Source organism: Schistocerca cancellata, chromosome 3 (assembly GCF_023864275.1).
Source record: "Schistocerca cancellata isolate TAMUIC-IGC-003103 chromosome 3, iqSchCanc2.1, whole genome shotgun sequence".
In the NCBI taxonomy this organism is placed as follows: Eukaryota; Metazoa; Arthropoda; class Insecta; order Orthoptera; family Acrididae; genus Schistocerca; species Schistocerca cancellata.
The window spans coordinates 355,118,072-355,140,772 of record NC_064628.1 but is presented as its reverse complement, the minus strand read 5'-3'; the positions used below and the strand labels follow the sequence as shown (position 1 = coordinate 355,140,772).

The 22,701-nt window shown below is 44.9% G+C and overlaps 1 protein-coding gene across 1 annotated transcript in view; it reads right to left on the bottom strand.

Moving 5' to 3' along the window:
* Nucleotides 1–13,184, bottom strand: part of LOC126176304 (uncharacterized) — a 122,285-nt gene extending 109,101 nt beyond the window's left edge. Inside the window, exon 1 of the mRNA XM_049923455.1 lies at nt 13,058–13,184. Within this exon, the coding sequence (XP_049779412.1) occupies nt 13,058–13,184 (127 nt within the window). The remainder of the gene's footprint in view (nt 1–13,057) is intronic.
* Nucleotides 13,185–22,701: the final 9,517 nt, after the last annotated feature.

Below are 22,701 nucleotides of genomic sequence, written 5' to 3'. Positions count from 1 at the left end.
TTGAGTTCGAGAAAAGTGAGTCGCAAATTGCAGTGCAGCGGGCATTTCGTACTAAATTCGGTATTCAACCACCAACTCGCAAAAGCTTTAGCCGTCGGTTGAAGCAGTTTAAACAGACTGGGAGTGTGTGCAAAGAATGAAGCACAGGCCCACCGCGTGTGTCAGAGGATGACGCCCGACGGATTCAAGAAAGTTTTAAGGTCGGGACACACATGCCCGGACCGTGGCCGTGCCGGGACACGTCCGAGTATCGGCCGTCACCCGGACAACGAAATACATCACTAAAACAAATGTAGCGGGCCCCACTTGACCGGGCCGTGCACGGGGAACGTCAACGGGCCGGGGCCGGGCCGGGCGGGATTCGCCGTGTTTAATTTTTCACGTGACGGACACGGTCTGACGGTAGAACTGTCTTGTGAGCTGTGCAACTGCGCAAGACTGTTCTGTGTACAAAACATGGATGTGGAACGACTAATAGAAGAAGTTCATAAGTTTCCTGTTCTTTACGATCAGGGAAGTGAAAACTACAGGAATATCGAGTACAAAGACAGAGTTTTTCATCAAGCTAAAAGAGGATTTTTTCAGTTGTACAAGACTTTGAGGTGAAGCAACTCATGAATGACGTATCAGTCCATCAATTCACTCCATCATCCTCCAATTCCTCAGAAAAATCTGTTTCAACACCATATCCTTCGCCTATGGAAAACGAGTCAACAGAACCTACACAGCAGCTTTTGGATCTGCAAAGGGATTCCCACAATTCGTATATAAATAACCAAAGCGATCATCCTCAAAGTTCCCCTGCATCCTCATCAGCTTCAGAAACTAATTCACTGAACAGTCCTAATTTCTTTTTCTTAGGGTAGTAGAAATTTAACTGTATTATTTACTAACTTATGTATTTATCTTTCAATTACTAAAGTAATAAAATAAAAATGCTGTCCTTAAAACTTCATATTTATTTGTGTTCTGTGTACTTTTCTTTAACCTACCTTAAAAAAAAAAAAAACAGCCAGTCGTTCTTTGGGTGAAACTGATACTCTCCAGAAAGTGTCCTATTTTCTCAGTCATGGTTCTAGTTTCTTTAAAAGTTCACAGAAGCTGTACTGCGTCATCCTATAATATTCATAAAACTTAGTCTCATCATCTATGAGATGAGAAAATAATAACTCTCCCTGTACTGGTCTTGTTTTCCAGGCACTGTGGATCCATAATTTTCTTCTTCTTTTTTGCCTTGGTTCTTTTTCCTCTTCGTCTAAAGCAAGTGCTATAAGTCCTAATTCACTATTACGAAAATTAGTGAACATGTTTTACAGCTTTCACAAACAGAAACACAGATCACCGCGTCCGAGTCACTACAAGGAACAACAGAGTCACGGACGTGCCCCGGTCATGTGTGGCCCCTGCAGGAACGGACCGGAGCACGGCCGTCGCTCGTCCGACGCTCGGCCCTGACACGGCCCGGACGTGTGTGTCCCGACCTTTATTCGCAGTCCCAGTAAGTCTACCAATAGAGGCAGTCGAGAACTTGGAATAGCCCAACCAACTGTATGGAAAGTTCTGAGAGGCGTTTGCTGTACAAGCCCTACCGATGACAACTTGTGCAGGCTCTCAACCCCAGAGACAAATAGAAGCGTCTAGCATTTTATGATTATGTGCTGGCAAAAATGGAGCATGACGCATTTCTATAGCGTGTAATTTTTAGCGATGAAGCGACGTTTCATCTTAGTGGAAAAGTAAACAATGTTCGCATATGAGCTTTGGAAAAGCCAAATTCACCATTGCAACACGACAGAGAGTCACTGAAGATCAACGTGTTCTCTGCTGTATCCCGTACAAAGGTTTATGAACCATTTTCCTTTGCTGAAAGAACTGTAATGGGACTCCCGTAGCTGGACATGTTGGAACAATGGCTGGTCCCTCAAGTTATAGAAGATTCCCAGGACTTCATTTTCCAACAGGACGGAGCTCCGCCCTATTGGCACCCTAATGTACGAGGCTTTTTGAATGATTCCCTTCCTCAGCGCTCGATCGGTCGCAGGGGACTTGAGGACCTGGCTCTGCACTTCTGGCCACCGAGATCTCCTGATCTCTTCTTGTGGGGTTATGCTGTTTACGTCCCGCCTCTACCAACCACTCTGAACGATCTGCGGAACCAAGTCACTGCTGCCGTCCACCCAGTAACAGCAGATACGCTTTCGCGTGTGTTGGCTACCACGTCGAAGTTCGCCGTGCAGCCAACGGTGGCCATAATGACGATTTACAACATTTATTACATTTATAATTATTAAATAATTATTAAAAAGTAATTAATCACAAATTATTAAATTTATTAAATTGATATCAAACATTATGAAAAAATCTTTGAAACTTCCTCTTTGCATTGGTATAAAACTTGTTCATTTTGGATTTGTACTTGAATAAATACGAAGTTTTGAAAATGGTTCCATCATTTGGAATAACCCTCTATTTACGGTCACCCACACTTAACACGCCTGAGCTGCCTACTACCTTAATGATAACAACAAGAGAGCATCGAATGAAATAACAGGTTACCAGTCACTAGTTACTTATTTCTGCGACGCGTTGCGAAGGTTACAATCTCCATCGTAAGGCGGTTCTATTATTATTCACATATGAGACCAACACGGCCACGCGACGTACAATCAATCAATGTCGCTTTTGATGGTTGGCCTTCCTTTGTGTTTACATTTGTTTCATCCCTACAGAATGAAGTCTCTTCCTTTCACCAGGCCACGGTGTTCCAGTACGTTTTCTAATTTCCCTGTGACCAACTTTCCAGTCAAATATTTTTTTCTGTAATGCGTGCCTGATTTACATCGGCTGCTTTAAGATCCTCCTCATTCGCAGCGATCCATTTAATTGGTTCAGTTTTGGCCTTACAATTGCAATTGTACTACTTTTTTTGTCAAACTAGCGCTTGCCATTTTTCTAATGCGACCATAAAATTTTAAGTCTTGGTTTTCTCATGTCACCCTGTATGTCAGAGCGTTCTTCTATTCCCTTATTAGTTCTCAGTCTATGAGTTTCTTCATCAGTAATTTTGGAGCCTAATATTTTCCTAATAATCTTTCTTTCCTTCTTTTGAATTTATTCAATATCCACCTTTCTATTTAAAATTGAAGTTTCTGCTCCATAAAGACATTCATGTTCGATTACATTGCTGTAATGCTTAAGTTAACTGAATTTAGAAAGTTTTTTTTTATTATAGATATTTTGTGTTACTCTGAATGCTGTTGTATATAGATTAATTTGGCATGGATTTGTGTTGTGTTACGAATCTGGGGAAACCTGCGGGATTGTCTAGTACAGAAAAAAAGAAAGAAGGTTTTTGATCGACCCGTTGGCCGTAGCCAATGTTCACGACCGCTGTCGCCACTTCTCAGTCAAGTTGCTCCTCAATTGGCCTCACATGGGCTCAGTAAACCCCACTTGTCAACACCACTTGGCGGATTCGGACGGTGACCCTTCGAAGCGCTAACCCAGCCCGACAGCGCTTACCTTCGGTGATGCGAAGGGAACCGGCGTTACCACTACGGCAAGGCCGTTGGCAGAGCTGTTACTTAAGTCTCCCTCAACTGCCGGCTCTAAATTTACCCCAGAGTCTCTAGCGAGAAGAGTGTCGCCTCTCTTGCAGATTTATTAAGTTCCCGAAGAATTTCATTTTCACTTTCGTAAGTACTACGCTGATCTCTTACGATCCTAGCAGAGCGCTAGGAATCTATTCAAGCTCTCCGACCTTCAGGACTACGTGATGACGTTTCCGAGGTACTTTAGAACTGGGCTGCCGGCTATGTTGTTTTCTTTAGAGACGTGGCGCACTTGCCTGAAACTATCCTAACGCCTATAGCCGTACTCTCCAAGTCACCAGACAGTGAGCGACAAAGGGTATCCATTGCACCCGAATCATCATCCTTGTGACTGACTGACAGAAAATAGTACTACTAGCGGTAAATATGTGAAGTAGAAGCATGTATATACATGTGTTAAGTACACGAACAGGTTCGATAGCAAACACGTTTATCTGTCCCCCACCCCTCCCCTCCCTTCCCTTCCCCAAGATTGAATCAACATTCGTGTCACGAAGGGCACACCGCCGCGCGAATCAATACCTAAACTGCTGTGGACAAACTCATTACTGAGATAGGAAACTCTGTACAGTGCTCCTTTACCCGACAATAATAACCGAATATCTGGTTGCAAAGTTATCGACATCAGCTACGGAGACGCATTTAAGACCATTTCGTGTAATAACAACAGTTTGCAGGCGACTGTAATGTAACGTCGTCGAGGTTGTCCGTTCTATTTATGACTTATAAATTATATTTTACAAGGCATATGGCCACCAAACTCCCCAGACAAGAACATTATTTGGAAATATCTGGGATGCCTTGCTATGTGCTGTTCAGTAGAGATCTCCACCCTCTCTTACGGATTTATGGGTAGCCCTGCAGGATTCAGCACTACTTCAGACATTAGTCGAGTACAATGACACGTCGTGTTGCGGCACTTCTGCGAGCTCGCGAGGATCCTACAAGATATTAGGCAGGTGTACCAATTACGTTGGCTCTTCAGTGCAGTTACGAATTAAGAACGACAAAGGGCGCATGATCTAGCTCCGTAGACCGCCCATTGCAATTCCTTCCGACGCCGCCGAAATGGCATCCCTTTTAATTTTTCGAGCAGCCTCGTATAGCTTTTGATGCTATGTTTCTTAAGTCAGGAATGTGCTGAATCACATTTTACATGAAAAGCAGAAGTTCTCTAGGAGAATGAAAAGTACAACTCAATCAAATGCTGGAAGCCGGTCGCTGTGGCCGAGCGGCCATAGGCGCTTCAGTCCGGAACCGCGCTGCTGTTACGGTTGCAAGTTCGAATCCTGCCTCGGGCATGGGTGTCTGTGATGTCCTTAGGCTAGTTAGGTTTAAGTAGTTCTAAGCCTAGGGGACTGATAACCTCAGATGTTAAGTCCCGTAGTGCTCCGAGCCATTTGAACAGTTTTGAAATGTTGAATTTCCACAGGGGTGTCGATATTACACTCGGGCTAGAAGTTATCGTTCACCTCAACTTTTCTCCATACTCTAAACTGAATCAAGCGCCCAGTTTTTCTGGTCCCTGCTCAGATTGACGCGCTCGCTATTCCGACATCCAGGACCGGTGACGTGAGTTCGTTTCGCAGCGCCGGTCTGCCGAGCCCGGCCATTCATTGGCGCTATTGTAAAGTTGCAGTGGTCAGCGGGACGAACCGATAGCTGCCGCCACATCCTGGAATGGTTCAGTCACTGCAGGGCCACTAACAACGTTAGCAGCTAGCTGGAGAAACAGGATAAAGCAGTTGGAAACTAGAAGCTAGCTTCTGTGACTCCAAACATAACTTTGCGGTTCGGAGAAAATATTTTAACTGTGGACGGTAGGGGGTAATTGGGCGATGAAGCCATACATGATCAATTCGGGGCAACACACAGAAATGCCTTAAGCTCCCTCTACACTGCAGCTACTTGCTTGTGCGGTATAGTCAGCGCAATGAAAGTTGTCCAATGTGCCGTGACAATGCAATTACGGTAGGTGGATTGGGCTTAACGTCCCTTCCACATAAAGGTCATTAGAGACGGAGAACAGCCTCTGATTGTGTCAACGATGGGGAAGCAATCGGCCGTGCCATTTCAAAGAAACCGTCCCGGCTTCTGCCTGAAGCGATCTATGGAAATTGCGGAAAACCTAAATCTGGATGGTCGGTCGCGGATTTGAACCGTCGTTCTCCCGAACTCGAGTCCAGTGTCCTAACCACTGTGCCACCTCGCTCGGTGTAATTATGTTTGTACTATCTGCTCATACAGCATAATTTGCTCAATAAATACGTAACAATGCGTTTCAGGGAAACGAAGCATGTCAATCCGAACTTGTTTCTGAGGAGGTCGAATAACATCTGTGTGGTCACGCATAGATTTATTTTTGTTACAAGCCTTTGTGGGTACTGTTTATTAGTGAAAACGGAGAGAAACAGTCATTCACGATCTCAGTGATATATGAAATGACTACTGGGAACAACACGCTCGAACATAAATGTACTGATTGATTTAAGAGAAGAATGGCTTAATTACGTGAATGTGCTGATAATAAATTATTGAAATGGGTCACTGGTTTTAGCTGAACGGTAGAATATTATGCTGCACGAATCTACAATTTCATCATATACTCAGTGTATAAACGAAGAGCCGCGCGGGATTAGCCGAGCGGTGTCAGGCCCTGCAGTCATGGACTGTGCGGCTGGTCCCGGTGGAGGTTCGAGTCCTCCCTCGGGCATGGGTGTGTGTGTTCGTCCTTAGGATAATATAGTTTACGTAGTGTGTAAGCTTAGGGACTGATGACCTTAGCAGTTAAGTCCCGTAAGATTTCATACACATTTGAACATTTTTTATAAACGAAGATTTTTAGCTGCTTAGCATTTGCAAAACTGTATGATAAGTATGTATGAGTTGTTTCGCAAGTGTGACTATAATCATAAGATTAAAAAGAGTGATATGTGGTCCTGAAGATGTCAATGTATGGCAAAAACTGGTCACTATTGGAAACTTGTTCTGCAGTTATGTTTTAATATTTTAAGAGACAGCTTACAACAATGGACTTCATGTGTTGCAAAGTTTTGTTCATCTTAATATTTTTGGAGGTCCATGGATGAAATTGTTCACGATTGCAACGAATAATCTTTCCAGATCCACTTATAGGACTACATTTATTTATGTACATACATAACAGCGTTTCAACACATTCAGTTTCGTTATCAAATTTTAGGTCAATCATTGCGTCAGACAGCGAAAAATTAGACACACTGAACCACCAAAGTTAATGGCTCTTTTTTTATGTTTCGGCCTATCGAGCAAACTTCCATACACTAATATCAAACGTAGCTCTTCGTTAAACGTGCATGTGGAACAGTCTAAATGTTGTCTTAAATGTGTTTACATCTCTTACAGTACCGGTTACGCGTAATACGTTGATTATGAGGAATAAATTCATGGAAACGTTTTTACATAAATACTATTTAATTTCAGTGTCACACCTCTGCCATTGAAAATGGATGATAGCCACAATATATTCAGATGTTAAATACATCATCTACTTTTGTGCAACTGTACGGTATATCAGGGTATATTCTTAAGGTTTGCTAATTCTTCGCCTGTTAGCTGATTTTACGTAGGTGTATTCAGTAATCCGACGTTTTTTAATACGCCGAGAGTGGAGGTGCGAGGATTAAGGGCTCTACTCCTGCCTGCTATTGCGTTCAAATGCCCTTCTGGACTTCCTGATCTGTGTTTTTAGGGGCCTTTCTATCGTTTGTGAAACAGTTGCCGGTATGATTTCTCCAGAGTACCAGCAACCTATTTTCTCCTCATTGTAATCGAACTGACACATCATCTATGTCGACCGAATGTTGTCCGCCAATATTCCTCGGTGTCTATAATACGCGAGCATTTTTTCGACTACAGCGTACGATATCGCAGGGACAAAGAGACGGGATCCAAGTTGTAATTTTTAAAGCAAGGAAGAAAGGGTGGTTCATGCTGGGCAGAAAATGAGCGCAGAGCACAGACATGTACTTTCATCTTCTCATTCCTCTGTGGATTTTGATTTTTCTGCAAATGTTTTGTTTTGGGAACGCGAATGACTTCCCTCATGGAATAAAATGTAGCGTGATCTTTACGGACGATAAGGAGCCCCTTCTTCCAAACTGGCGCCCCTTACTTTTGTGTCTGAATTACATTTATTGTACAAAACAAAGAAGGTAATTTAACGAAAGTGCTCAAATTTATGAATCTTAACTTCAGCAGCACAGAAAATACCATTTTATACAATCTACAGCTGAAATGAGTAGAAAGACTCCTTCAGAAAGAATACAAAGGATTTAAAAATATTCTATCAAATTTACTCGTTTATAAATATATCTCGTCCAATATATATCACGTGCCTAGTTACTTGCTCTCTGACTTTTTTATATCATCACAATCTGTGCTGGTTAGTTAAATCTACGCTGTATTGAAATATTTATTAGTCTTGTGGCTTCGTATGGGCGACGCTGACGTGGGATGTAGCTAGTGCTAAACTTACTCCTCGTTTCCGAAACTAGACTTGCGTCATTCCTCAAAACCTCGTTGACTGTAGCGGAAATGTAAAGAGGTACATTGCGATACCAGTAGTTAGCAAAAGCTCTTTAAATTTTGAAAATGTTTAAGTGGCATTTTAGAAGTTATTGCGAATTCTTGCGGGTGTAATTCGAAGAACAAGTGTTTAAATTACCTTGCGAGGTTGTATCTTTTGCAGCCTTGTGCCTGTACATTGTCACGGCTGCACTCCGCGGCACTCGTCCTTCACAATTCCCGCTTCCACCTCAGATTAGCACCCTCTGCGCAAAATTAAAATTAAACTGTAATTAAGAATTCCGGAGCACATGCAGCATCACACAAGGTGAGTTTACTCTTTTCTAAAGGACGGTCGTGGAGTAGCTTCATTTCCAGAGAAACCACCGTATTTTGACGAGAAGTGCATTCCGTGTAACTGGGAAACTGCAAGGTTTTCCTCTGTCACTGAGACGCGTTTCGTTCCACGTTACTGCATTGTATTACGCTGTGAGAAGAACTAAACTTTAAGTTCGAACCTAGGCCTTGACAAGGATATGTAGTAATCTGTATCAATCGTGATTGCAGTCCATTTGCTCATGCATATATCTGAAGCTGATGAACTAGTCTCGTCCTCAGGGCACAAAATTTCCGCAGTTCACCATGTTCTCAAGTCCATTCGTTATACCTGATGTGTAAGGAAATTGTAAACTGAAGGTAGTGGGGGAGAAAGGAGAGGAAAGGAAAGAACTATCTACTATATGGGGAACCAACGGCGACGAGTGAAAATGTGTGCTGCACCGGAACTCTAACCTGAGATCTCCTTTTTACTAAGCAGCTGCGTTAACCACTGCGCGGAGTATCTCGGCACGCCTCACGGCCGACCCACATCCTCAGCTAGCGCCTAGCGCCACCTATCCCCAGTCCTTGTCCATGTCCTCTACGCTCACTACTTTCAGATTCCGCCGGGAGGTCGGAAGTAATTGTGCATCCGCAGTGGAGGTGGTGGATTCATTGTCCATCGAGGCGAATCAGTCACGTGAACGTGTGGTGTGTGTTCTTTTGGACATGTCCGAAAGGGCAGACACCACGCATTCACCTAAGGAAACTGATCTGTCGAAACGAATCCCCCTAGTCGATATCTGAGTCGGTCAAGCAAATCATTGTCTCTCTCATGCTATTTGCACTGAGACGACTCATTTCACTACTCCTTCAAATTACTACGTTATTTCTATCTTAACATCGCAGTCTCTTGTTAATTCTGCATGTTGGCAACTCCATAATCATTTTTAATTTAACATCATTATGGAATAACAGCGGTTGCACATATTTTATTAAAGCAGCCCTGATCGCAATAATTTTTTTAAAGTTTTAATCCTGGTTACCGATCTCGAAGACCATCCTCAGATCTCGCGTCATCTGGAGCCCTGGGCTGAGAACGGTCTTATGGAGCGAACTGGTAACCACGAGAATTAAAAATAAAAATTTATTGTGATCTGGACTGCTTTTTAATAAAAAGTTTTTACTTTCGTATTTTTATGTAGCTACTGTTTGATAGGCAATATTAATGGAACAAAATGACATACCGTTCCAATTCTTGCAAGGGGCGGGGGAAGGGGAGGGGGGAGGTTATTTTGTGTGTTCTAAGTGACGCCCATTAACAGCCAAAAAACCGCTGAATTGCTTACCGAACTACGGTTGTCGTTGTCTCTTGCAGCTCGTTCAGTGTAGCTGGTTTCTGGTAATAAACTCCATTTTTAAAGATCCCCGTAGATAGAAGACAAAAGGTGTAAGGCCTGCAGACAGAGGATGGGTACTCAACATCTCCGACCAATTCATTGTCCAGGTAGATTTTCATCCAAGTAGTCTCTGACATCTCTGTGGTAGTGAGGCGGAGCGCCATCTTGTTGCAGGTAAAATCTTTTTAGAAACACATCTCTGACGGCAGGTAAAGTCAATGTTTGGACCAAGTGAAGATGCATCTCACCAGTTACCGTATCTTCAAAAAAGAATGGGCCACACAAACAGCGCAATGACAGATCACATCACACATTACACCATCCGGTAGATTAACGTGTTTGTCTACACCTACATACATACTCCGCTAGCCACCAAGCGATGTGAGGCGGAGGGCACAATTCGCGCCAAAGTCATATTTCATTCCCCCCCCCCCCCCCTCTGTTCCACTGTCTGAACGTCTCAGTACGAGCTCTTATTTCCCTTATCTTTGAATCGTGATCATTGCGCGATTTGATTGGTGATAATAATATATGCTCTACATCCTCGGTGAAGATTGGATTTCAGAATTTAGTGAGCAGCCCCTTTTGTTTAATGCGCCGTCTATCTGCAAGTGTGTCCCACTTCTAACTTTCTATGAGATTTGTAACGCTCTCGCGATGGCTAAATGTACCAGTAACGAAACTTGCCACTCTTCTTTGGACCTTCTCAATCTCTTGAATCAGGCCCAACTAGTAACTGTCCCATACAGAGGAACAATACTCTAAAACTGGACGAACTAACTTATTGTAAGCAATTTCCTTTGTTGAAGGACTGCGTCGCTTCAGGCCAATAACGCGCAATCTAGAGTTCGCCTTGTCCGTTACTTGTGTAATCTGATCATTCCATTTCAGATCATTTCGAATAGTCACACCCAGATACTTGACGGACGTTATCGCTTATTTTGTACTCTTACATTAATGGGGATTTTCGCCTTTTTATACGCAGTAGGTTACACTTACTAATATTGAGAGACAACTGCCAGTCATTACACCACGCATTTATTTTCTGCAAATCCTCATTGATTTGTTTACAACTTTCGTGTGATACTACTTTCCTGTAGACTACAGCATCGTCGACAAACAGTCTAAGGCCGCTGTCAATACCATCAACCAGATCGTTTATGTGAACCGTAAAAACCAGAGGACCTATTACGTTGCCCTGAGGCACACCTGAAGTTACGCTTGTTTCTGTTGAAGTCACCCCATTCTGGCCGACATACTGCTCCCTGTCTGTTAGAAAACTGTCTATCCAACCGCATATGTCATCGGATAGACCGTAAGCTCGCACTTTTTGTAGCAAGCGACAGTGCGGAACCGAGTCGAATGCCTTTCGAAAGTCGAGAAATAAGGCATCAACCTGGAAGCCGGTACCTAGAGTCTGTTATATATCATGCACAAAGAGGGCCAGCTGTGTCTCGCATGACCGCTGTTTCCTAAAACCATGCTGGTTTCTGCAATGAGCTTCTCAGAGTCTAAAAAGGTCATTATGTCTGAACACAAAATATGTTCCATGATTCTACAACAAATCGATGTCTGTGAAATTGGCCGGTAATTATGTGCATCCAATTTTCTACCCTTTTTTATAGATTGCTATGACCTGGGCCTTCTTCCAGTCCCGTGGAACTTTCCACCGTTCCAATGATCTCTGATAGATGACGGAAAAGAACGGTGCTATATTTGTAGCATAGTCAACATAAAATCTTACGGGGATACCGTCTGGGCCAGCTGCATCCTGGCGTCTAAGGATCTTAACTGTTTTACAATCCCAGATACACTAAACAATGTCAGCCATCCTTTCGTTTGTTCGATAATTGAAAGGGGGAATGGCGCTGCAGTCCTCTATCGTAAACGAGTTTTTGAAAGCTAAGTTTAAAATTTAGGCCTTCTGTTTATCATCATCAGTTACATTACCCATACTGTCAGCAAGAGAAGGTATTGAATTATTTGTAGCGTTCATAGATTTTACGTACGACCAAATTTTTTTGCGGTTATTTTTAGAATCTGTAGGTAAAATATTGCTTTCAAATTCGTTAAACCTGAAAGTGGGGATTTTCAGGAGCTCAGTACAAGCAGTTGTTGCAGTTTACAGTACCGTCCATTTCGAACTGCGTCTCGTCAGACCAAATAACCATGCCTGCGAACCGTTCATCCTCGCGAAGCATACCTTCGAATCAATCGCAGTACTCCATCCTTCGATCCGGGTCATGCTCGTTCACAGTGTGCAGCGATCTTGGAATTTATACCTTCTCACTTTGTAGCCTTCACAATTCGTTGTACGCTTGATCCCTTATCCCGCTTTCACGTGCACCCTGCTTCACAAATTTTTGAGGTGACCTACGTAGTAGAATGTTTCAACATAGCAGCGCCTGAAGTTCGACTTGTTGATGTATTTGATCGGCCAGATCTTTCCTTGTGCGCATCCTGAACAGTACCGTCGGCTTCAACTTTATCTCGAATACGCTGCTGGATAACGCGCGCCAAGATCTGTTCAGAAAACAATGGACTACGTTATCGGGGGAGGGGGGGGGGGGGAATGAAATGAGCGTATGGCATCGTTGGCCGGGAGGCCCCATCCGGGGAAGTTCGGCCGCCAAGTGCAAGTCTTATTTCAGTTGACGTCACAATGGGCGACTTGTGCGACAGTAATGAGGATGAAATGATGATGAGGACAACACAACACCCAGCCCCGCAGCGGAGAAAATCTCCAACCCGGCCGGCAATCGAACCCGGGCCCGCTTACATGGGAGGCGAGCACGGTACTACCCAGCTAAGCAAGCGGACGCTATCGAACAAAATTGCAGAGATAAGCCATTTTCTTCCAAAGATGTTATCTATCAAAGAGCGTCTACATTTTTCTCGGAGCCTCTCTAGATCTTACTTTTATTTTCATTTCTATATACGAGTTAGAACCGTCATGTTATTTAACTGAACAGAATCTTACAGTAATTCTTTTTTTTTCGTAAGTGTCATTGTATGTTCTTTTTTGTTCTATCGGGCCCGCAGCCACTGCAGAGCACTGGTACCGGCAGCGACACGGGCAGCCTCGCGGAACAATAGGTTGAGGCGCGGCCTTTGCGGCGCTCGGCGCGGTCGGGCACAGCTTTCTAACCGGTTCCCGCTTCCTGGCACCACGAAAAATCCTACCCGACACCACTTCTCGCCGTCGCACCGCGGGGGCGCGCGCCGTCGCCGGTCCCGTCCTCAGTAAAAGTCCTATTTGTGGCTGAGAGTGGCGTACTGCACGTACTTTCGGAGGGGGCTGGACAAGCATTTCGTTGGACCTGCGCAGATCGAAGTCTGCCGACTCAGTACCACATACGGAGAAACAGGTCGACTACTGGCAGATTGAAGTTGACTAGGGTAACCGGGAAGCGACTCCTTCCATAACTCCTACCTTTATGCTCCAAAAATCATCTTACGTTGTTTGGGACAGGTACTTTGTGTAGCACTATCACGTCCCCTCTTTCCTGATGCAGACGCGAATGGCCCGCGGGAAGAACGACAGTCGGTAAGCCTCCGTGTGAGCTCCAATTTCGCTAATTTTTCCTTCAAGGTCTTTTTGCAAGATACTGGTAGGATCAAGCAACACTCTGGTTGACTCTTCTAGAAACGCACTCGAAATTTTAACAAAATCGCTCCATGATGCACAACGGCTCTCTGATAGAGTCTGCCACTGGAAAAGGCTGAGCATCTCCCTGACGCCTTCCCGCTTTCTAGGGGTTCAATACGGAAAGCAGCACATTTTTTCCCCCAGTCAGTTTCCGTTGAAAGAAGTGCGGAATCTGTTGTGGGACGTCTTGGAATATTTCCGGTCCAGTCTCTATAGTTTCACAAAGTTCCGATAGGTAGCGGCGCTATACGGAGCCTCCAAAATAGCACCTGTAACGGAAGTGTGTTCCAAACAGAGAGCTGTCACTGATTTTATTTTGGCGGAAAACGAGAGCATCGCAGATATTCATAGACGCTTGTAGAATGTATACGGAGACCTGCCACCGAACAAAAGCACGGTGAATCGTTGGGCGAAGTGTCCGTCACCATCGTATAAATGTCGCGCAAGCCTGTCCGATCGCCGGCCGGCCGCGTACAGCTGTGAGTCCTGCAGTGTTGCAACGTGCGGACACACTCATTCGAGGTGATCGACGGACCACTATCAAACAGCTCGCTACTTAATTGGACATCTCTGTTGGTAGTGCTAACACTCGTCCACCTGTTCGGGTAGTCAAAGGTGTGTGTCCGCTGTGTTCGCCGCCGCCCAAGAGAAGACCATGAAGAGCAACGAAGAAGAATCTGTGCGAAATTGCTGAAGTTGCAGGTTAAGAGGCTGCTCGTGGTCGTGACAATTTTTTGCTGAAAATCGTCACAGTCGATGACATATGGGTTCATCACTTCGAAACGGAAATAAAACGGCAACCCATGGGGTGGACTCCTATAACCTCTCCTCGGAGGAAAAAGTTCAAAGCCGCACGCTCAGCCGGTGAAGTCATGGGAACGATGTTCTGAGACTCTGGAGGTATTATTCCGTTTGATGTCCTCTCACATGGTGCAATGATCTACATTCAAGTGTATTCTGCTACCCTCAGGAAATTGAAGAAACGACTTCACCGTGTTCGTCGCCACAAAAATACGGACGAACTTGTCCTTCTCCAAGACAAAGCGACACCTTATGCAAGTCTGCTCACCCGAGAGGAGCTCACAAAACTTCACTGGACTGTTCTTCCTTATCCACCCTACACCCCGGATCACGCACCTTCCATTTTCTTAGCCTAATGAAGCAGTACGTGGATGATGGGGAGATTGTTGATGCAGCAAGACGCTGGCTCCGACGTCGACCAATAGAGTGGTACCATGCCAGCATACAGACCCTCCCAGTAAAGTGGTGTAAGATCGTCGCATTGAACGGAGATTGTGTCGAACGATAGTGCTGCGTAGCCAAAAGAGAGGGGAATAATATGATGTATTGGAAACGTGAATAAAACCAACCTGCTTTAAGGAAAAATGTCTTTAATTGTTTGTTGAAAGTCCCTCGTAAAGAACTCTGTAACGAAACGTGCGGATTTATTTGGGTCTTGCCTATTTTCTATGCCAATCGCATTTTATACGGATCGCAAACTGATGAGCTATGTTAGAGTAGTGGTCTAACGAGGATTTTTTTTATTTCGTGGATGGACCGCACTTCATGAGGTTTCTTCTATGAATCTGTCAGGCGTCTGTCTTACCTGCGATTAGTTTTGGAGTTGCACTTTAAATCGCTTTTTAATGTATGTGACTGCTTAGAGTGATTGTTCCGTAATAGTAAAATCATACAACAATGGGTCTTTTTGCGTATTTACTCATAATTCGTTCATTTATCTACGTTGTCAATACCTAGAGCAACCATCGATGCTCGGCAGTCTCCCTGCACCTCGCTACAATTTCCTAGCTTTTCGACTTCTCTGTATACATGACTGGCTAAAAAGAAAACGCTAAGGACTTTATAACAAATTCGTTGAGAGCTCAACTGACTACTGTACAACATGAACGAAACATTTGTGGTGGTGGTTGTTCCAAATGTTACTCGAAGTGCAGAACGTTTCAAAAAGGCTTAATGCGGTTTTTTTTCCCTTTCTAATAGAAACGAAAGGCTGTCACCTGACGTGAAGTCTTTCTCCATCCTACGTCCAGAATCTAAACTGCTTGACTCACAGTAAGATGCGAGATAAAGAATGTGGTTCATTGCGCAACGTTTTAAGTTTTCATCTCACAGGTAGCAGGGCAAGCATACTTTTTTTAATGTTCCTCTACATGAACCGTTCTTAATCAATTAATTTTATGTTTTAACCAAATGGAGCAGTATGGTTCCAAAGACTTATTCACGTCTCAAACATCTGTGATGTTTATATGCAGGCTGAAGCGACGAATGAAAATCTGTACCAAGGTCAGGATTCGAACCCGGTGTCCTGCGCAGTAGGCAGCCGCTTCTACGCCACCGTGGCTTTGCGCGTTGGACGGATTACTCTAGCACGGCTCCTTTCTCAAACCAAATTCCCATTCACGCCTCAGCCTATTTGGTATTCCCACTAAACTCTAACAGCAGTGCAAAGGCTCCCGAATTGTATTTTAACGGTATCTCAGCATTCAACGATACGGGAATTCTGCCTTAGGCACCTTTGGCTGAGTTTTATGCAGGAACGCCGTTTCGATCAATAAACCACATATGCCTGGATTTCGGGCAGGATCCCTCGTTTCGTTCGATGTTGAGGTGCTATTCCAACATAGAAAGCATATGGAATACCAAGTGGGAAAGAATGGGAATCTGGATTGAGGAGGGGGGGGGGGGGGGCGTGCTAGGGTACACCATGCAGTTACAGAAAGCCACTGTGCCAGGGTGGTGTAGTGGTTAGCGCATCTGTTTAGTGACCAAGAGACCCAGGTTCGAATCATGGCCTTGGTACAAATTTTCATTCGTCGCTTCAGTCTGCAGATAAACATCAATTTAATGTTGATCGGAGCGGAAAACAAGACTGTGGATACTACTTACGCATTCTAGCATGGAAATCAGCTCTTAGAATTTTATGAGCACACTGACATAAAATAAGCCTGTCTTCGAATGCATGCTAGTCGAGATTATTTATAATTCCTCTTAAGCGAAACGTACGATAATGTGTTCCTGCTCTGTATTTGCTTCTAAGCCAGTCTCCTCTTCTAAAGGAGCCTTCCTAAGCATTCCTTTCCATTCACCTTTGTTGTGTCTAGGAATACTAACTACTCGGTTCGCTAGACAAACAAACAAACAACTCGTATTAATGAGTTTTATTACAATTAATCAAATACAATACTTAACTTTGGCAATCACACGGCAGTGTCGCAAGCAAAGGGCGACATACGAAATACACCACTGGCCATTAAAATTGCTACACCAAGAAGAAATGCAGATGATAAACGGCTGTTCATTGGACAAATATATTATACTAGAAGTGACATGTCATTACATATTCACGCAATTTGGGTGCATAGATCCTGAGAAATCAGTAACCAGAACAACCACCTCTGGCCGTAATAACAGCCTTGATACGCCTGGGCATTGAGTCAAACAGAGCTTGGATGCCGTGTACAGGTACAGCTGCCCTGCAGCTTCAAAAATGGCTCTGAGCACTATGGGACTCAACTGCTGTGGTCATAAGTCCCCTAGAACTTAGAACTACTTAAACCTAACTAACCTAAGGACAGCACACAACACCCAGCCATCACGAGGCAGAGAAAATCCCTGACCTCGCCGGTAATCGAACCCGGGAACCCGGGCGTGGGAAGCGAGAACGCTACCGCACGACCAAGAGATGCGGGCCCCTGCAGCTTCAACACGATACCACAGTTCATCAAGAGTTGTGACTGGCGTAATGTGACGAGCCAGTTGCTCGGCCACCATTGACCAGACGTTTTCAATTGGTGAGAGATCTGCAGAATGTGCTGGCCAGGGCAGCTGTCGAACATTTTCTGTATCCAGAAAGGCCCGTACAGGACCTGCAACATGCGGTCGTGCATTATCCTGCTGAAATGTAGGGTTTCGCAGGTATCGAATGAAGCGTAGAGCCACGGGTCGTAACACATCTTAAATGTAACGTCCACTGTTCAAAGTGCCGTCAATACGAACAAGAGGAGACCGAGACGTGTAACCAATGGCACCCCATACCATCACGCCGGGTGATACGCCAGAATACACAACTCCAATGTGCGTTCACCGCGATGTCGCCAAACACGGATGTGATCATCATGATGCTGTAAACAGAACCTGGATCCATCCGAAAAAATGACGTTTTGCCATTCGTGCACCCAGGTTCGTCGTTGAGTACACCATCGCAGGCGCTCCTGTCTGTGATGCAGCGTCAAGGGTAACCGCAGCTATGGTCTCCGAGCTGATAGTCCATGCTGCTGCAAACGTCGTCGAACTGTTCGTGCAGATGGTTGTTGTCTTCCAAACGTCCTCATCTGTTGACTCAGGGTTCGAGACGTGGCCGCACGATCTGTTACAACCATGCCGATAAGATGCCTGTCATCTCGACTGCTACTGATACGACGCCGTTGGGACCCAGCACGGCGTTCCGTATTACCCACCGATTCCATATTCTGCTAACAGTCATTGGATCTCGAGCAACGCGAGCAGCAATGTCGTGATACGATAAACCGCAATCGCGATAGGCTACAATCCGACCTTTAACAAAGTCGGAAACGTGATGGTTCGCATTTCTCCTCCTTACACAAGGCATCACAACAAAGTTTCACCAGGTATCTCTTAACTGACAAAAGTCTGTCCTGAACTTCTGTCGAAGTGGCTAATCTTGAAGCTGCTATCCAAGTGGGTAATTTTGAAGCTGCTACTGAAGTGGGCGACACCATTTGGGCGCGGCGCTTATATCGTTTTCACACAGGACCCGCTGCTGTCGCGTTGTCCTGGAAGGGAGGTCGGCCAGTGTGCGACTGGATGACTTCTTCTCATACCCGTCACTTCGCTTTCGTTCCCGACTTGCCTGCCGGCTCTTGACTTTACGCCGTAACAGCCCTTCCGTTCCCGCCATTAACACAACAACTAGACCTTGACGCGGAGCCAAAGGCGTCAGCAGCCCTTTGCTCTGACTGCTAACAATTAGCGTAGCTTGAATTTTAACGGATAACACACATTTAGAGCTGTTCTATGCGCAGTTAAAAATATTTTAAGAACTTGCATAGCTGTTTATCCTCACCTATAGTGACTGATGCCTAAGCGATTCATAAGTCACCTGTGAATTTCATTTTTTTATCTTACCTAACGTACTCTATCAACCAAACTATCGGTTACCGCAGCTAAACGCATCGGCTAACGGCGTCAAACGTAAGATTCCGGACGCAGTAGTTTCCGTTATATCAACTGCAGTTACACCACAGTCTTAAAAGACCACTTGTCTGCCAGCCGCTGTGGCCGAGCGGTTCTAGGCGCTTCAGTCCGCAACCACGGGGCTGCTACGGTTGCAGGTTCGAATCCTGCCTCGGGCATGGATGTGTGTGATGTCCTTATGTTAGTTAGGTTTACGTAGTTTTAAGTCTACGGGACTGATGACCTCAGATGTTAAGTCCCATAGTGCTTAGAACCATCAGAGCCATTTGAACTACTCGTCTGACCACAAACCGCAACGACAAATTAGGCCTATGCACTTGGGTAACTGCACAAGACATTATACCCAAAGACATGCTTCTGCCCATTGGATGGACAGACTACCCGAAAGCAATCACTGGCATCATTCACGAGGAGGAGACGTGCGAGTAGAAGCTTGAAAGTAGGTAGTACTCCACTGCACAATATACGTCAGAGGTCAGCGTGGTTTTTCTTTTAAAGATCTGGACATAGCCTGTACAATTGCAACTGCCATATTCAACTACCATATACGCACTAGAGTTCCGTATTCCGTCGGCTGTAATTGTCTCTTTAGAGTGGGGACGCAGTGAGTTATCTTCAGTGCGCTGGCAGACACGGCGCAGACGACGCGCCTCTGGAATACGTGACCGGATTACACGCAAGACCTTAACGGAGACGTGACCCGCAGGGGAATTCCACGCGTAGTGCCGTCTGCTGACCATGGGACGTGACCTTGACAGAAAGCTCTCGTTGCTTAAATCTTTTTTTCGTTCCCGTATACTTCAAGTAGGATGGCTAAACTAGGTTCCACTTATAGCAAAGCTCGTTAATTATCTCCTTGCTGAGGGTCCTAACCTAACCATCCATTCCTTAACTGGCGACAGCCTTACATTTCTGTCGTTCATTGTTCCCACATTGTACAAAATACATCGTTTATGTTTTGTGAGATATATGTTCGCTAGCTACCCCCCCCCCCCCCACCTTGCCCTTCGCCGTCTTCTCTCTCTCTCTCTCTCTCTCTCTCTCTCTCTCTCTCCCTCTCTGTCCGTGTGTGTGTGTGTGTGTGTGTGTGTGTGTGTGTGTGTGTGTGTGTGTGTGTGTGTGTGTTTTCAGCGAGTTCTGTGAATGCTACATATCGGTGACTGCCACTTTTAGTTGGGATATGGAACAGTTTACAATCGCAATTCACGAATTCACATTTTGTACTCCTACATACCCGACTAACGTTCAAATGCGATTTCTGCGACTGTGAATGGATAGTGAAAATTCCATTCTCCCCTTGTTAAAACCCCAAATCTTTTCTGTGGAATTCTTATTGATAAAGACTTTTTTTTGTTTCCATATTTGCTATGTGTAAGTGAAAATAACTGGAAGTACAGGTCTTCCAGTCGAAAGCTGACATCAGGAATAGTTTCAGTGCAACACTTGAAGTGACACAAACTTTTACCTGTGTATTGTAGTGTTGGAAAAATATTCATAACTTACATAGTGGGCGCCCCCCCTTGAATTTTTCGTAATTTATGTATAAGGGGCGTTCAAAATCAAACGAGCCGGAGTCGGGAATGTGCAAGCCGGTGACAGGAGGGTCATACCGTGGCGTGTGTAACGACTTGTGGTTCCGACCAGAGCGTGGAAGTTCACAACCCGTCGCTAGAGGGCACGTGTGCACGTTATGTGACTATACAGAGATAGCAGCAGCATGCATCAACCGTCCAACGCTGCCAGTAGCATTGCAGACACTGACATGGAGGCGTCAACAGAAGAGCAGAGAGGTGGTGTTCGTTTTCTGACAGTGGAAGGAGTGAGAGGAACAGACATTCCTCGGCGAATGTCACAAGTATACGGCGAACACTGCGTGTCCCTTAGAAGGGTCAAGGCGTGGAACAATCGCTTCAGGGAAGGACGGATGGCGTTATCTGATGATGCACGGTCTGGAGCACCACACTGCATTACCTATGACATCGTCCAGCTAGTGGATGCACTCATTACCCAGGACCGCCGAGCGACAGTGAAAGCCATAGCCGTCGTGGTCTGATTGGGCGTCGGAAGTGTTCACACCATTGTGAAGGAACGACTGCTCATGCGCAAAGTGTGTGCCCAATGGGTGCCCCACAGTCTTCAACCACACCAGGAAGATGTCGAATGGCCCACTGTCTTGCTCATCTGCAGCGCTATGCTCGGGAAGGGAATGCGTTCCTGGCACGAGTGGTGGCCGGAAATGAGTCATGGTGCCATCACTTCGAACCAGAATAAGAACGACAGAGTCTCCAGTGAAAGCATCCAGGGTCACCACCAAAAAAATCCAAGGCCATCCACATGAGTGCAGGAAAGGTTATGCCGATGTTCTTTGAACAAGATGACACCCATCTGATTCACTTCCTAGAACACGGGACAACAGTGAATACCCGTAGTTACACTCTAACCTTGACCACCCTTCACCAAGTGATCAAATCAAAGCGACCAGGCAATCTCACCAGTGGGGTCATTCTGCTTCACGATAATGCAAAGCCTCATACGGCCAACACAGTCACGGCACACCTGCAGAAATTCTAATGGAAGGTTCTCGGCCACCTTCCATACAGTCCGGACCTCTCCCTTTATGATTGCGCCATTTTTCGTCCCCTTAAAAAGGCTCTGAGGGACGAACGATTCACCTCGGCCGACGACGTCCAGCTATAGGTGCGGAACTGGTTAACATCGCAGCCCCGGGAATTTTATGAGACAGACATTCACCGCCTTGTGTCCCAGTGGGGCAAGTGTCTCAACAGCCAGGGTCAATACTTCTAACATATAGGTACTGGCTTCTGTAGTTATGCCTCCGGCTCGTTCCTTTTTGAACGCCTCTTACACTATGTATGTTTGTAATACGCATCAAAAAACTCGGAGCATTGTCCATTATTCAATACACTTTTTCTGAATTTACCTAGCAGTTTTAGTTTTTATGATGAAAAGTATGTTGTGTGCATTTAAATATGGTACGAACGTAAACATTAGGCTACACTATAGGTAAATCTTTTAACACAATCTTTATTTGGCATTGGCCGACTCTCAACCGAATTATCACCTTTCAACCTAACCTAGACTTGAGGCTACGCTACTGATCAGTCTGTCACCGCAACCAGGATTTCATGAATGGTCCGGTATCACTCTCCAGCCGAACATATCAATGCTGCTACCCGGTGAAACACCAAGTATAAACTTTTTCTCGGAGAAAAATAGCTTCCTGGTTAAACCTTCTATCCCAATTACGTTATACATCCACAGCGTGAAACATGAGATTCTTAGAACAAAGTACGAATGTCGATCAACAGATGGCACATGGCGCTAAATGCTACTTTTCGTTGATACTTGCGACTTCTCGTTGTGACTGACATCACGGCCAGATAGTGTAAAGTCAATATTGTGAAAACTGAGACTTCTCTTTCACTAGGATTTGTAATAGGAACGTGATTTCTTGCCCACCCATGCGATATTCACCGAGCTTCCGTGAAGTAAGGATGAATACTAAGGGTTTATAATTTCTTTCCACGGCAGAATCCTCCTATCCATCTACTTCAGAGTCCAGCGTCATGGATACAGTGTGCATTACCAACATAGACAACTTTATTGTTTCAAAGAAACCGTTCTGACACTGGCTTTAATTATTCTACGGAAGACACAGAAAACCTACATCGGGATAGCCTTAGAAGAAGAATTTCAACAGCGCATCGCTGGAATGTAGGTCCATTTCATTAACAAAAACCACTCCATGATGATGTTCTGTCAGCCGTGTTTCCTATGCTTTTCAATAAAGTCATCTGCTCAGCAGCTCCTTGTTTTCGTTCCACCTCCGATCAACCACCCACTTAAAATAAAAATACGACAGCGCGTTTTCTGTTCGCTTCATGTAGATCATATCTCGAATATATTTCGTTTCATCGTCTTA